The sequence below is a fragment of the Oncorhynchus nerka genome, linkage group LG4 (genome assembly GCF_034236695.1).
Source record: "Oncorhynchus nerka isolate Pitt River linkage group LG4, Oner_Uvic_2.0, whole genome shotgun sequence".
Taxonomy (NCBI): Eukaryota; Metazoa; Chordata; class Actinopteri; order Salmoniformes; family Salmonidae; genus Oncorhynchus; species Oncorhynchus nerka.
In genome coordinates this window covers 50239811-50257410 of record NC_088399.1, presented here as the reverse complement: position 1 = coordinate 50257410, position 17600 = coordinate 50239811, and the positions used below count along the sequence as shown (strand labels likewise).

General features: G+C 43.7%; 1 protein-coding gene across 2 annotated transcripts in view; it reads left to right on the top strand.

The window, feature by feature from the left end:
- LOC115127043 (hippocampus abundant transcript 1 protein-like) overlaps positions 1 to 6153 on the top strand; it is a 41568-nt gene extending 35415 nt beyond the window's left edge. For both annotated transcript variants that reach the window (XM_029656695.2, XM_029656689.2), the window contains exons 11-12: positions 161 to 324; positions 4282 to 6153. In XM_029656695.2, coding sequence (XP_029512555.1) covers positions 161 to 324; positions 4282 to 4524 — 407 coding nt within the window. In that variant the 3' untranslated portion in view covers positions 4525 to 6153. The remainder of the gene's footprint in view (positions 1 to 160; positions 325 to 4281) is intronic.
- Positions 6154 to 17600: the final 11447 nt, after the last annotated feature.

Genomic DNA, 17600 nt, shown 5'->3' with positions numbered 1-17600 from the left:
TATCAGAACCAGACCCTCATGGATGGTTATGTATATGCTGTGTTTTCTGTGATGTCATGCTGTTTTGTGTGTTCTGCCCAGGAACCGCAGATGGTCTATGTAGCTACATGTGTTTACACATCGTTACTGACAAATAAACGACTAACCTTTCTCTCCTCAGGTCTGGTGCAAGGAATGATCACTGGTATCCGGGGCCTGTGTAACGGTCTGGGCCCAGCGCTGTATGGCCTTATCTTCTTCATGTTCAACGTAGAGCTGAACACCATTGACCCCATCCAGGGAGAATACCCCATCGACCCTATACCTATAAACCCACCGGCTGAGGTAAATGGATTACTAAAACCAATATCACATTCTCATTCTGCCTCTCGGGCCAGGCAGACTAGTCGTATACATCTATCTTCTTTAGCTTTAAAACATATTTATAACAAGTAAGCACTTGCAATCTTTCCTTAGCTGTAATCCTGAATCATTCTGTTTCTTTATTCAGAGATGGATTATGTTATTTGTGTTTTATATGAATGTGAAATCAAGTTCCTACAGAAAAACAAGTTATATCTGAAGGGTTTGATTCACAAAACACGATAAACACACATTTTGAAATGAAATTGCTCATGGGTCGCTGTCTGAAATGAATGCTCATGGGTTGCTGTCTGAAATGAATGCTCGTGGGTCACTGTCTGAAATGAATGCTCGGGATCCCTTTCTATGTGTATGAATTATGGTTGTTCTCATACTTTTATAACATTTACTTTAGATGTTCTTTAAAATGTGTTTTTTTATTGGCCTAGTGTCGTCCGGGTTAGGGCCGGTTTGGCCGGTAGGGATATCCTTGTCTCATCGCGCACTAGCGACTCCTGTGGCGGGCCGGGCGCAGTGCACGCTGACCAGGTCGCTTGGTGTACGGTGTTTCCTCCAACACATTGGTGCAGCTGGCTTCCGGGTTGGATGCGCGCTGTGTTAAGAAGCAGTGCGGCTTGGTTGGGTTGCGTTTCGGAGGACTCAAGGCTCTCGACCTTCGCCTCTCCCGAGCCCGTACAGGAGTTGTAGCGATGAGACAAGACAGTAACGACTAACAATTGGATACCACAACATTTTTTTTGTTGCTAAAGGCGATATGCGACACACTTGTTTCATACCAAAATGAGCTATATCCAGAGCCATGTGTATAGAGAGTTGGGACATTGGGTTTTCTGCATTATGATGCATTTACATGACACGACAACATTCTATGGCAGCCATGTTCTCATCCGATTATCATTACACAGGGAATATATATTTTTTAAATGCCATGTTTCCGAATGCCTAGAATTAGAACAACATTTTAAAAAAATAGAAAAGTTGTCCCAACTCTCTAGATACAGTGCCTTCAGACAGTTTTCATCAATCAATCAAATTTATTTATAAAGCCCTTCTTACATCAGCTGATGTCACAAAGTGCTGTACAGAAACCCAGCCTAAAACCACAAACAGCAAGCAATGCAGGTGTAGAAGCACGATGTCTGATGCTGGGCAGAAATTACAATAAGAAGCATTTTAGATCTGCGTTTACAAAATGCAGCAAGAGAAATCTTACACATTTAATATTTCTTTCCTGTATTAAAAATAACACATTTTGCGTTAACGTGACACCTAAGTTTAGCTTGCTATCTAAGTAAGTTACTAAATTAGTAAGGTGACGGGGCATCATATTGTGTAAGCTTTCTGCAGTGTTTGAGAAGTCAAAGCCCTTCGGATGAGTTAGCAGTGGCAGATGTACAGACATCTTTTGATTTCCTTGCGCTTTTCTCCTCTGTTCTCGGCCATTGTGCTCCTCCCCTATCTTCGCAGGGCAGACAAGCATGCATCAAAACTTTTGTTAATTGCACAAAGTCACTTGTAAATGTTAGCAGCATGTGACTTGTTAAGCACATTTTTACTCCTGAACTTATTTCAGCTTTTCATTTTTTATTAATTTGTAAACATTGAGGAAAACATCATTTGACTTTGACATTATAATTACATCACTAGTGCGAATACTTTCTGAAGGCACTGCACTGTATATGGCTAACCTGCAGTGATAGAAAGCTTTCTATCTCAGCTGTTTGCACATTGGCTAACTAGCATTATGTTAGCTTTGAGTGTCATGGACTTTTTGACCTTTTGATTATTATGGATCCCTTCAACAGTTTTTGGAGTCTGTGATATCTGTTCCTGTTGGCCGAAAGATAACTTTCTAAACATGTTCATGAAAAGGAGAAAACCAAGATCCAGCGGCGGGAAACACTGCAAACAACTGCGTCCTTATTAATCCTTAAATACTTTCCTAAAGTGTACATAATAAAACTCAAAAACCTTCCTGTGTTTTATCCTAGCAGAAAACCCCGTAAAACTCCCATAACATTTTTTTTAATTGCTTAAATATCCAAAAAGAGAGAACACATTGTATACTCTGGATACAATAAATCGCTATGTGATTGTCACGTTCGTTGTAGAAATGAGCGGACCAAGGCGCAGCGTGCGTAGAGTTCCACATATTTATTAAGGTGAAACTTCAAAGAACAAATAAATAAACGAACGTGCAGTACTTAACGCACATAAGCACTAAACGAAACAATATCCCACAACGCAGGTGGGAGAAGGACCACACTAAGTATGATCCCCAATTAGAGGCAACGATCATCAGATGCCTCCAATTGGGAGCCATACTCACACCAACAGAAATTAAAGACTAGAACACCCCCTAGTCATACCCTGGCCTATGGAAGGCTCCGCCATGGAGTGGGACTGGACGCCGTGCCTGGACTGGGCACCGGTGCAGAGGAAGGCTCCGGCCATGGAGCGGGACTGGAGGGCGCGCCTGGATTGTGCACCAGCGCAGAGGACGGCTCTGGCCAAGGAGTGGGACTGGACGCCGTGCCTGGACTGGGCACCGGTGCAGAGGAAGGCTCCGGCCATGGAGTGGGACTGGACGCCGTGCCTGGACTGGGCACCGGTGCAGAGGAAGGCTCCGGCCATGGAGCGGGACTGGAGGCCGCGCCTGGATTGTGCACCAGCGCAGAGGCTCAGGGCTGGTGACACACTCTTCAGGGCGAGTGTGGGGAGCCGGCACAGGACTTACCGGGCTGGGAAGGCGCACTGGAGGCCTGGTGCCTGGAGCTGGCACAGGTTTCATCGGACTGATGACACGCTCTTCAGGACGAGCGTGGGGAGCCGGCACAGGACGTACCGGGCTGAGGAAGCGCACTGGAGGCCTGGTGCATGGAGCCGGCACAGGTTTCACCGGACTGATGACACGCTCTTCAGGGCGAGTGTGGTGCAGAATACACCTGAACAACATCTCACTCTGATCTCCCTCCTCCAACAGCTCCATCGACTCCTGGATTTTCAAACTTCCTGCTAGTTTGAACATTTCTAGCCCCAATAAAGATTATGGGTTATATTTTAGTCACTCAAAAGGCTATTTTACATGTAATCAGACTTACTGTTTGGGATCATTTCATATTTATTTATGTATAGATAGGCCTACTTTATTACATGTAACTGTTTAAAACCCAATCGGGAGTTCTGTTGTTTGGGGTGGAAAAATAGCATTTTGTCACTCTAAAATAAAATGACCTTGCAGTATACACTGAGTGTACAAAACATTAAGAACACCTTCTTAATATTGGGTTGCAACCCCCCCTTTTGCCCTCAGAACAGAATGGACTCTACAAGTTGTCGAAAGCATTTCACAGGGATGCTGGCCCATGTCGACTCCAATGCTTCCTACAGTTGTGTCAAGTTAGCTGGATGTCCTTTGGGTTGTTCACCATTCTTGATACACACGAGAGACTGTTGAGCGTGAAAAACCCAGCGGCGTCCAGTTCTTGACACAAACTGGTGCGCCTGGCACCTACCACCATAACCCATTCAAAGGCACTTAAATATTTTGTCTTGCCCATTCACCATCTGGATGATACACACACATAATCCATACATCAACTGTCTCAAGGCTTAAAAATACTTATTTAACCCTTCTCCTCCCCTTCATCTCTGCTGATTTAAAGTGAATTTAACAATTGACATCAATAATGGATCATAGCTTTCACCTTGATTTAACTGGTCGATGTATACCTGGTCAAAATCATGTCTGGGTTTTCACTAACTCATGTCATGGTAAGATGAAAGAATTCTAGCTCTAGGTCTTTCACAAGATGTGTTTTTAAATCATGTCAATTTGACAACATTTCTGAAAATGGCTATATCTTGTTTTGGAATCAAACTCTTCATATCTATAATATACTGTCTCTCTCCATACAGAAATCACTGATCCCCGGCCCTCCCTTCCTCCTGGGCTCGTGCACGGTTGTCGTGGCGTTCCTGGTAGCCTTGTTTATCCCCGAACACACTGAGTCTCCAGTTGTAACCTGCGCCGATTCCAAGGAAACCTCCACGCTCGCTGGCGTCCACATCAACACCCCGTTGCCGGGCAGCGACGAGGACACGCAGGTGCCGACCAGCGATGAGGACTTTGAGCCCCTGCTGCAGGACAGCGTCGTGTGACTGAGGGCGGGCAGCAGGCGGCTTTGGTATTGTTACACCCAGCTATTGGAACTACCCCAACACGCCAATTATGTAGCCTATCTATCCCCAATGGAGGAGGAGGAGAGAGAGAGAAAGGGGGCAATAGGGATGGGACAGGGGCCTAGCTAACCTAACTCAATTTTGTGTGCAACTCTGCACTGCACAACCAACCATTAATTCCCTGGTCTACGCCCCTGTCTCCGCCCTTACCCAATAGGAACTAGTAATTATTTATTTATTTAAGAGGATTTGATAAACTGTTTATGATGTTGTGATCTTTTGGGGGATGGTTACCCCAGTGTTTTTAGTTTTTCACCTATAGGACTCTGGACCTTGTTTTTGCTGCAAGAGTCTGAAAGGAGAGATAGCGGAGATAGTGGATTCAGCGGGCAAAACTGGTTACTGGTTGTAAATCTGGTTGTAATGATGCCATTTCAACCAGCTTTGCCCGCTGGGGAGATTGAGCGTTTTTTTGTTTTTTTTCAAATTTTTATTTTTTATAGCACTATGTTTAATGGTGGTAGAACAGAAAGAGCTTGCTGTGCCCTGCATTTGATTGCTTCAACGCATTTTCAAACTCCGCTGCGCATCATTTCGATTACAAGAAGGAGAACTGTGCCAGTAGTCAACAACACTTAACATATTTACTTTAGAAGACTGTTCATAGAGGAACTATGTCACTATGAGCAGCCGTACGATTATGACATAATTAAAAGGGCTCAGATATTAGTCCGATATTTCCATGGGATCTTCTGTTCACGAGCCTTACAACAACTCACATTTTTTTTCAGAGAGCACTTATCATATCATTGTCTTATAAGGGGTAGGGAGACATGGGGGATTAGGATGGTAGAGTAGTTGGCATAGGAAGATGAGATCTTGATGTAATTCTTTTACTCCCAAGATCTCATCTCACACTTTATTGTGCAGAGTTTTGGTACTTGAACCACCGCTCCTAGAGAAACTGCTAAAAGTGTTACTGTATGGTGAGAACATGGAACTACAGTATTTTGAGGCAGAATTGAGGTGTTAATGATGCCATAATTTTTGCTGAGCGTTATGGTTTCATGCAGTGCCCTGCGGTTTCTGTTCAGTCTGTGAAATCTTGATTGTTACTGTATAAAAAAAAGTTTTTTTATCTTGAAGAATATAATTTATAAGATGTATTTATGATGTATTTTATTGATATTATACATCAGGGCTGGGGGCAATTCCAGTCAATTTAGAAAGTATTCCACATTTTCCTCATTGAAAAGCATTGAAGAGAATTGGAATTCGAGTTTGAATTTTAGTGTATTTCCTGAATTGACCCAACCCTGTTATCCATGCTGTAAAAATAATATTGCTAACATTCTGCAACATATTGACTGAAATGTCTAGGCTACTTTGGTAGTAAAAATATTATATTCAACTTTGAGTGAGACACATTTTTACTGGTTTTCATTTTGTAATTTTTGGGAGGATTCTTCATGGTCACTTAAGTATAACCTTACTCTGAAGTATATTATAGGGGTGGATATAAGGTGAGGTTTCCTTTTTTATTTGGATGACAAAATCATGAATTTCAATCATTGTTTTTTTTCCATCAATAAATATGTCCAAGTGTTACTAGCTAACTCAAATTCCTTATTTTGAAGTCTGATTTTAACATCTGCAAAACCATCGTTAGCTCAAATAGTTTTCACACCCCAAGAGTCAAATTTAACTAACCCAGGGTTTATAAAATATAAATGAAGTGAAAACTATTTCATCCGATCAAATACATGAGTTGCACGTTATTATGGTACACAATCATCCTTCTCTTTCCTGTGAGGTTGTCACAATGTGTAAATGTCCATAGTTCATGTTTTATATGTACATACTGTATTGAATTAAAGCTGCAATTTGTAACTTTTTGGTCTACCTGACCAAATTCACATAGAAATATGAGTTATAGATCTGTCATTCTCATTGAAAGCGTAGATCTGTTCTATGTGCATTATTCTACGCTTCCCTTTCTGTTTCATTTTTGCATCTAAATTTACTTTCAGTTTTGTATACCAGCTTCAAACAGCTGAAAATACTATTTCACAGCGGTTTAGATGATGCAATGATTCTCCACACTATGCATTGCTTGTTTTGTCACATAAACTGAAATTAGGCAAACTATTCGTACCTACCTACCTACCTACCTACCTACCTACCTACAGTGGGGCAAAAAAGTATTTAGTCAGCCACCAGTTGTGCAAGTTCTCCCACTTAAAAAAGATGAGAGAGGCCTGTAATTTTAATCATAGGTACACTTCAACTATGACAGACAAAATGAGAAAAATAAATCCAGAAAATCACATTGTAGGATTTTTAATGAATTTATTTACAAATTATGGTGGAAAATAAGTATTTGGTCACCTACAAACAAGCAAGATTTCTGACTCTCACAGACCTGTAACTTCTTCTTTAAGAGGCTCCTCTGTCCTCCACTCGTTACCTGTATTAATGGCACCTGTTTGAACCTGTTATCAGTATAAAAGACACCTGTCCACAACCTCAAACAGTCACACTCCAAACTCCACTATGGCAAAGACCAAAGAGCTGTCAAAGGACACCAGAAACAAAATTGTAGACCTGCACCAGTCTGGGAAGACTGAATCTGCAATAGGTAAGCAGCTTGGTTTGAAGAAATCAACTGTGGGAGCAATTATTATGAAATGGAAGACATACAAGACCACTGATAATCTCCCTTGATCTGGGGCTCCACGCAAGATCTCACCCGTGGGGTCAAAATGATCTCAAGAATGTTGAGCAAAAATCCCAGAACCACACGGGGGGACCTAGTGAATGACCTGCAGAGAGCTGGGACCAAAGTAACAAAGCCTACCATCAGTAACACACTACGCCGCCAGGGCTAGAGAGCATTTGGATGATCCAGAAGAAGATGGGGAGAATGTCATATGGTCAAATGAAACCAAACTATAACTTTTTGGTAAAAACTCAACTCGTCGTGTTTGGAGGACAAAGAATGCTGAGTTGCATCCAAAGAACACCATACCTACTGTGACGCATGGGGGTGGAAACATCATGCTTTGGGGCTGTTTTTCTGCAAAGGGACCAGGACGACTGATCCGTGTAAAGGAAAGAATGAATGGGGCCATGTATCGTGAGATTTTGAGTGAAAACCTCCTTCCATCAGCAAGGGCATTGAAGATGAAACGTGGCTGGGTCTTTCAGCATGACAATGATCCTAAACACACCACCTGGGCAATGAAGGAGTGGCTTCGTAAGAAGCATTTCAAGGTCCTGGAGTGGCCTAGCCAGTCTCCAGATCTCAAGCCCATAGAAAATCTTTGGAGGGAGTTAAAAGTCTGTGTTGCCCAGCAACAGCCCCAAAACATCACTGCTCTAGAGGAGATCTGCATGGAGGAATGGGCCAAAATACCAGCAACAGTGTGTGAAAACCTTGTGAAGACTTACAGAAAACGTTTGACCTCTGTCATTGCCAACAAAGGGTATATAACAAAGTATTGAGATAAACTTTTGTTATTGGCCAAACACTTATTTTCCACCATAATTTGCAAATAAATTCATAAAAAATCCTACAATGTGATTTTCTGGATTTCTTTTTTCATTTTGTCTGTCATAGTTGAAGTGTACCTATGATGAAAATGACAGGCCTCTCTCATCTTTTTAAGTGGGATAACTTGCACAATTGGTGGCTGACTAAATACTTTTTTGCCACACTGTATCTATCTATCTTTCGATCTATCGATCGATCGAGGCTCATGCCTGTGTTAAGTTGAATATTTACTGAAGGAGATTCCTGTTTGAATACATGAATCGTAAATAGCTGTCCATGGGACATCTGGATTTTGAAAAGAGTATAATATTAGAAAGTTCCAAAAATGTGTCATACTTGTATGTGAACTTATTGTGTGAAGGTATTTATATTTCAAACAAAGTGGCCAATGGGACAGAAGACAGAGCTACATATACAGCATGTCTTCTTGACTGTCCCTGAAATGATATGATGGACAGCATATTAGGTATACCGTTTTATTATACCAGGTTATTGCCTGTGCCCAGACAGTAGAATGTGTCAGTGCTTCTGCTTTGCCCTTACGGGTTGCCAGTCATGTCCTTGTTTTCTATGCTATGGGACCTGTACGCATTGTTGAAGTGAGCAGGAGAAGGTAAAGCTTTACCATCTGTCACCTCCAACCCCAATCCTGTTATGAAATATCTTGACCAAGAATCCATAAATTACATTTACATCATTTAACATTTAAGTCATTTAGCAGACGCTCTTATCCAGAGCGACTTACAAATTGGTGCATTCACCTTATGACATCCAGTGGAACAGTAGTGCATCTAAATCTTTTAAGGGGGGTGAGAGGGATTACTTTATCCTATCCTAGGTATTCCTTAAAGAGGTGGGGTTTCAGGTGTCTCCGGAAGGTGGTGATTGACTCCGCTGTCCTGGCGTCGTGAGGGAGTTTGTTCCACCATTGAGGGGCCAGAGCAGCGAACTGTTTTGACTGGGCTGAGCGGGAACTGTACTTCCTCAGTGGTAGGGAGGCGAGCAGGCCAGAGGTGGATGAACGCAGTGCCCTTGTTTGGGTGTAGGGCCTGATCAGAGCCTGGAGGTACTGAGGTGCCGTTCCCCTCACAGCTCCGTAGGCAAGCACCATGGTCTTGTAGCGGATGCGAGCTTCAACTGGAAGCCAATGGAGAGAGCGGAGGAGCGGGGTGACGTGAGAGAACTTGGGAAGGTTGAACACCAGACGGGCTGCGGCGTTCTGGATGAGTTGTAGGGGTTTAATGGCACAGGCAGGGAGCCCAGCCAACAGCGAGTTGCAGTAATCCAGACGGGAGATGACGAGTGCCTGGATTAGGACCTGCGCCGCTTCCTGTGTGAGGCAGGGTCGTACTCTGCGGATGTTGTAGAGCATGAACCTACAGGAACGGGCCACCGCCTTGATGTTAGTTGAGAACGACAGGGTGTTGTCCAGGATCACGCCAAGGTTCTTAGCGCTCTGGGAGGAGGACACAATGGAGTTGTCAACCGTGATGGCGAGATCATGGAACGGGCAGTCCTTCCCGGGAGGAAGAGCAGCTCCGTCTTGCCGAGGTTCAGCTTGAGGTGGTGATCCGTCATCCACACTGATATGTCTGCCAGACATGCAGAGATGCGATTCGCCACCTGATCATCAGAAGGGGGAAAGGAGAAGATTAATTGTGTGTCGTCTGCATAGCAATGATAGGAGAGACCATGTGAGGTTATGACAGAGCCAAGTGACTTGGTGTATAGCGAGAATAGGAGAGGGCCTAGAACAGAGCCCTGGGGGACACCAGTGGTGAGAGCACGTGGTGTGGAGACGGATTCTCGCCACGCCACCTGGTAGGAGCGACCTGTCAGGTAGGACGCAATCCAAGCGTGGGCCGCGCCGGAGATGCCCAGGGAGAGGGTGGAGAGGAGGATCTGATGGTTCACAGTATCGAAGGCAGCCGATAGGTCTAGAAGGATGAGAGCAGAGGAGAGAGAGTTAGCTTTAGCAGTGCGGAGCGCCTCCGTGATACAGAGAAGAGCAGTCTCAGTTGAATGACTAGTCTTGAAACCTGACTGATTTGGATCAAGAAGGTCATTCTGAGAGAGATAGCGGGAGAGCTGGCCAAGGACGGCACGTTCAAGAGTTTTGGAGAGAAAAGAAAGAAGGGATACTGGTCTGTAGTTGTTGACATCGGAGGGATCGAGTGTAGGTTTTTTCAGAAGGGGTGCAACTCTCGCTCTCTTGAAGACGGAAGGGACGTAGCCAGCGGTCAGGGATGAGTTGATGAGCGAGGTGAGGTAAGGGAGAAGGTCTCCGGAAATGGTCTGGAGAAGAGAGGAGGGGATAGGGTCAAGCGGGCAGGTTGTTGGGCGGCCGGCCGTCACAAGACGCGAGATTTCATCTGGAGAGAGGGGGAGAAAGAGGTCAGAGCACAGGGTAGGGCAGTGTGAGCAGAACCAGCGGTGTCGTTTGACTTAGCAAACGAGGATCGGATGTCGTCGACCTTCTTTTCAAAATGGTTGACGAAGTCATCTGCAGAGAGGGAGGAGGGGGGGAGGAGGATTCAGGAGGGAGGAGAAGGTTGCAAAGAGCTTCCTAGGGTTAGAGGCAGATGCTTGGAATTTAGAGTGGTAGAAAGTGGCTTTAGCAGCAGAGAGAGAAGAGGAAAATGTAGAGAGGAGGGAGTGAAAGGATGTCAGGTCCGCAGGGAGGCGAGTTTTCCTCCATTTCCGCTCGGCTGCCCGGAGCCCTGTTCTGTGAGCTCGCAATGAGTCGTCGAGCCACGGAGCGGGAGGGGAGGACCGAGCCGGCCTGGAGGATAGGGGACATAGAGAGTTAAAGGATGCAGAAAGGGAGGAGAGGAGGGTTGAGGAGGCAGAATCAGGAGATAGGTTGGAGAAGGTTTGAGCAGAGGGAAGAGATGATAGGATGGAAGAGGAGAGAGTAGCGGGGGAGAGAGAGCGAAGGTTGGGACGGCGCGATACCATCCGAGTAGGGGCAGTGTGGGAAGTGTTGGATGAGAGCGAGAGGGAAAAGGATACAAGGTAGTGGTCGGAGACTTGGAGGGGAGTTGCAATGAGGTTAGTGGAAGAACAGCATCTAGTAAAGATGAGGTCGAGCGTATTTCCTGCCTTGTGAGTAGGGGGGAAGGTGAGAGGGTGAGGTCAAAAGAGGAGAGGAGTGGAAAGAAGGAGGCAGAGAGGAATGAGTCAAAGGTAGACGTGGGGAGGTTAAAGTCGCCCAGAACTGTGAGAGGTGAGCCGTCCTCAGGAAAGGAGCTTATCAAGGCATCAAGCTCATTGATGAACTCTCCGAGGGAACCTGGAGGGCGATAAATGATAAGGATGTTAAGCTTGAAAGGGCTGGTAACTGTGACAGCATGGAATTCAAAGGAGGCGATAGACAGATGGGTAAGGGGAGAAAGAGAGAATGACCACTTGGGAGAGATGAGGATCCCGGTGCCACCACCCCGCTGACCAGAAGCTCTCGGGGTGTGCGAGAACACGTGGGCAGACGAAGAGAGAGCAGTAGGAGTAGCAGTGTTTTCTGTGGTGATCCATGTTTCCGTCAGTGCCAAGAAGTCGAGGGACTGGAGGGAGGCATAGGCTGAGATGAACTCTGCCTTGTTGGCCGCAGATCGGCAGTTCCAGAGGCTACCGGAGACCTGGAACTCCACGTGGGTCGTGCGCGCTGGGACCACCAGATTAGGGTGGCCGCGGCCACGCGGTGTGGAGCGTTTGTATGGTCTGTGCAGAGAGGAGAGAACAGGGATAGACAGACACATAGTTGACAGGCTACACAAGAGGCTACGCTAATGCAAAGGAGATTGGAATGACAAGTGGACTACACGTCTCGAGTGTTCAGAAAGTTAAGCTTACGTAGCAAGAATCTTATTGACTAAAATGATTAAAATGATACAGTACTGCTGAAGTAGGCTAGCTGGCAGAGGCTGCGTTGTTGACTATGTAGGCTAGCTGGCAGTGTCTGCGTTGTTGACACTACACTAATCAAGTCGTTCCGTTGAGTGTAATGGTTTCTACTGTGCTACTGTGCTGCAATTCGGGGCTAGCTGGCTAGCTAGCAGTGTTGATTTACGTTACGTTGCGTTAAAAGAACGACAATAGCTGGCTAGCTAACCTAGGAAATCGCTCAAGACTACACAATTATCTTTGATACAAAGACGGCTATGTAGCTAGCTATGTAGCTAGCTACGATCAAACAAATCAAGCCGCTGTACTGTAATGAAATGAAAAATGAGATACTACCTGTGGAGCGAAGCGAAATGCGACCGGATTGTTGAGTGCGGAAGTTCTGTTACGTTAAGGACGACAAATAGCTGGCTAGCTAACCTCGGTAAATTAAGATAATCACTCTGAAACTACACACTCTAAACTACACAATTATCTTGGATACGAAGACAGCAAAGACAACTATGTAGCTAGCTAACACTACACTAATCAAGTCGTTCAGTTGAGTGTAAGTTGTGCTGCTAATCGGTAGACGGTGGACTAGCTAGCTAGCTGCAGGGCGGTGTAGACTGCGTTAGGACGACGAAATACGATAATTACGCAATTATCTATGATACAAAGACGGCTATGTAGCTAGCTAAGAAGAAAAATTGCTAAGATTAGACAAATCAAACCGTTGTACTATAATGAAATGTAATACTACCTGCGGACCGAGTGCAGATGCGACCGCTCGCTCCAACCCGGAGCGAGCGGTTAACAGTGGAGGAGGTTAACAGTGGGGGTAAGTTGAACCAAAGGGGTTTCTAGCAAACCATACACAAATGTATAATTTGACCAAATATTTAGGAAGATGCCATCATTTCATGGAGTCTGTGAAGGAAGATACCACATGGAAAAGGTGATAAGCAAGCTAGATCTAAAAAAAAACATATTTTCAAGAAGTCAAAGGAATTTATTGTTTGAGGTTTCATGATGCTTGTATCTAAAGCAAAGTAGATCATTTTAAGATTGTTCTATATATCAATTGGGGTCTCTATAAGCTTCAATATGAGGTCCTAAACCAAGCTTGAAAGTACAACCTTGTAGCTGTGTGGGCTAATATAGACTAAATGTTTGCCTTGGGGTAAGTTGATCCAATGGTAAATTGAGCAAATGTAAGTGTTTTCTTGACCGGTTTAATGCAACGCATTTTCGCTGGGATATGAGATAACAGGGCTTTGCCGATGTTAATGTATTTGTTAGGTGTTAAGCCTGTGTTAAAAAATTCTTAAAACAATTACCAGACAACAACAAAAACTATGCTGATTCTGTTTATGTTTGGGAAATAGACATAGACATGATTTTAAAAAGGTAGTGTTAGCATTTCATTCAATAAAGACATTTGAAAGCGCCTTAACACCCTGTCCCGTGGCTCAACTTACCCCATACCTGGTGTAAATTGTACCAAGAGACCACATTCTTTGGACAAGCTATGTTTTGGAAACTGTAATATTTTTAATGAATTCTGATTATTGCCAGGGATACACAACATCCTGAAATATATGTAGACATCTTTGTTAGTTAAAACAATACTGTTTATTTCCCTTGCCAGAGTGACGCGGAATGTAAAGAAATTCTCAATTGACCCCGCTCTCCCCTACTGTCAGTCAGAGTGACTGTTGTTGAATTTCCTCCAGTGTTATATTGTACCCAGCCTGTAAGAGTAAAATGAACTATGTACAGTATATTAGTATAATGAATTCTATGATGAAGACTATTGCGTTGTAATGTATATGTTATGGAAAAGTATCTCGGGAATGGTTGTAGTAGATATCTCTATGACCGCTATAGTTTTGGAACAGTTCTAGAACGCTTTTGCCCACAAATCTAAAATGCACCCATGAAGTATTTTTTTGTCGCTTTTGTGCGGTGTAAAATGATTAGAACAACACATCAACTTCATAGTTGTGTTTGCAGGATGGTTTCAAACCACGAGACAACACATTCCACCGTGTGTTCTTTATGTCCGTGTCTGCACCCAGCATCTTTACGAGAGGGTTATTATACAAAACGTGCCTAACAAGTGAACATGTTCATTTTTGAAGATCAGAAAAATAACTAGAAGTTTGTCCCAAATGGCACCCTATAGCCTATATAGTGCCCTACGGGCCCTGGTCAAAAAGTAGTGCACCATATGGGGAATAGGGTGCAATTTGGGGACGGAGCATATGTAAATGCTGACGGTGTACATGGAGTGGATGTTATTGCTCATGATAGCACAAACAAATTAGATGTACATGGGCTATGTATACATTTTATGTCTTGTCTTAAAAAAATATGGTTTAATTATTAATAAAAACAACATGACGGAAGTAACCTTTTTTTCTTTTTTTTAAGCTGCGTGTTCATATTTTGATCACTTGGTGGCAGTGGTGTGCAGTGTAGTTTACTGTGTTTTCCCAACAGAAATCCCGATGCGAGATTTGTGCTGCCAGTGTGAAATGTCTGTTTGGACAGTGTTTTCCCTCAAGGCAGACACATGTATGATGCCTTGCTGAGGATAGTTGTTATGTTTCAGATCATCAGTTGAGGAAATGCTTTTCCCTCCCCTCACATTCCTTTCCGTGGTGACTCCAGGTCACATGAAGTGACAGACTTAGGATCGCAGCTTGATACACAAATCAAAGTTTAGAGATCGCGTACACAGTTCAGCAGATGTTCTAGTGGGTGCAAAATGCTTGTGTTACTAGTTCCTGACAGTGCAGCAAAAATGTCAAACGACTAGGAACAAGAAATTATGAATGGCAGAACGAATTCAGTTAACAACTGAAATAAAATCTATGACCAAAAAGACACACAAAGAATGATATGTACAGCAGTAGATATATTACAGATATAGTCCACTATATACAGTTGAAGTCAGACGTTTACATACACATAGTCATTCAAACTAGTTTTTCAACCACTCCACAAATTTCTCGTTAACAAACTACAGTTTTGGCAAGTCGGTTAGGACATCTACTTTGTGCATGACACAAGTAGTTCTTCCAACAATTGTTGACAGATTATTTCACTTATAATTCACTGTATCACAATTCCAGTGGGTCAGAAGTTTACGTACACTAAGTTGACTGTGCCTTTTTAAACAGCTTGGAAAATTCCAGAGAATGATTTAGAAGCTTCTGATAGGCTAATTGACATAATTCTTGTCAATTGGAGGTGTACCTGTGGATGTATTTCAAGGCCTACCTTCAAATTCAGTGCCTCTTTGCTTGACATCATGGGAAAATCAAAAGAAATCAGCCAAGACCTCTGAAAAAAATTGTAGCCCTCCACAAGTCTGGTTCATCCTTGGGAGTAATTTCCAAATGCCTGAAGGTACCACATTCATCCGTACAAACAATAGTACGTAAGTATAAACACCATGGGACCACGCAGCCGTCATACCGCTCAGAAAGGAGATGCGTCTCCTAGAGATGAATGTACTTTGGTGCGAAAAGAGCAAATCAATCCCAGAACAACAGCAAAGGACCTTGTGAAGATGTTGGAGGACACAGGCACAAAGTATCTATATCCACAGTAAAAACTAGTCCTATATCGACACAACCTGAAAGGCCGCTCAGCAAAGAAGAGGCCACTGCTCCAAAACCCCCATGGGGACAAAGATTGTACTTTTTGGAAAAATGTCCTCTGGTCTGATGAAACAAAAATAGAGCTGTTTGGCCATAATGACCATCGTTATGTTTGGAGGAAAAAAGGACCGAAGAACAACCCGAAGAGAGCCGATGAACACCATCCCAACCGTGAAGCACGGGGGTGGCAGCATTGTGTTGTGGGGGTGCTTTGCTGCATGAGGGACTGGTGCACTTCACAAAATAGATGGCATCATGAGGCAGGAAAAATATGCGGATATATTGAAGCAACATCTCAAGACATCAGTCAGGAAGTTACAGCTTGGTCGCAAATGGGTCTTCCAAATGGACAATGACCCCAAGCATACTTCCAAAGTTGTGGCAAAATGGCTTAAGGACAACAAAGTCAAGTTATTGGAGTGGCCATCACAAAGCCCGGACCATAATCCCATAGAAAATGTGTGGTAGAACTGAAAAAGCGTGTGCGAGCAAGGAGGCCTACAAACCTGACTCGGTTACACCAGCTGTCAGAAGAAATGGGAGAAAATTCACCCAACTTATTGTGGAAAGCTTGTGGAAGGCTACCCAAAATGTTTGATCCAGGTTAAACAATTTATAGGCAATGCTACCAAATATTAATTGAGTGTATGTAAACTTCTGACCCACTGGGAATGTGATGAAATAAATAAAAGCAGAAATAAATTATTCTCTTTAGTATTTTGACATTTCACATTCTTAAAATAAAGTGTTGATCCTAACTGACCTAAGACAGGGATTTTTACTAGGATTAAATGTCAGGAATTGTGGTAAACTGAGTTTAAATGTATTTGGCTAAGGTGTATCTAAATGTCCGACTTCAACTGTAAATAGTGTAACAAAATGCAATGTACAGTAGTTGATATATTAGAATAAGCTAATTGAAGAACACATTGGATGAATACGCAGTATGAATAATAGTATAAAATACATGCTTCAGTGTTGAATGTATCTATATACATGGGACAGCAGCATTGGCGGTGAGTTTGTGTGTTTGTGGGCATAGGCATATGCGTCTGTGAGTCTATATGTGAGTGCAGGAGTCTGCGTGTGTATGAAGTGTGTGTGTGTGTGTGCATTTTGTGTGAGTGAGTCTTTCTTTGTCTCTTACTACAGGAAATGTCGTGATAACTGTTCAACAGTCTGTGGACTGGAGATAGAAGCTGTTTTTCAGTCTTTTGGTCCCTGCTTTGATGCTCCTGTACTGTCTCTGTCTGCAATATGGTAGCAGAGTGAACAGACCGTGATTCAGGTGGCTGAGCATCCCGAATTTCTTCAGCCACCTGAGGTTATAAAGGCGATGTTGGGCCTTCTTCACCATGGTGTTGGTGTGGTCGGACTATTTCAAGCCATGGAACTTGAAGCTGTTCACCCTCTCCACTCCCTCCTCTGTCTCCGGTAGGCCACGATCAGCTCCTGTTTTTTTTGTTATATTGAGGGAGAGGTTATTTTCCTGACACCACTCCACCCAGGCTCTAACCTCCTTCCTGTCTCATTGTTGTTGGTAATCAGGCCTACCACTGTCATGTCATCAGCAAACTTGATGATTGAGTTGGAGTTGTGCGTAGCCACGCAGTCTTGGGTACGGAGGGAGTAGAGGAGGGGACTGAGCACACACCACTGGGGGGCCCCCGTGTTGAGGATCAGCATGGCAGAGGAGTTGTTGCCTAACCTTACCACCTGGGGTCAGCCCATCAGGAAGTCTAGGAACCAGTTGCCCAGGGAGGGGTTCAGACCCAGGGCCCTGAGCTTAGTTACAAGCTTGGAGGGCAGTATGGTGTTGAAGGTCAATTACTTTGGTTACATGTTAAAATTTCTAATCAAATGAATTAAACAGTATACATTTCAAACAAATAACCAATCCCACTTAAGTGAATCAAATACAAACAATTACCAAAAAACAAAAGCATTCATTC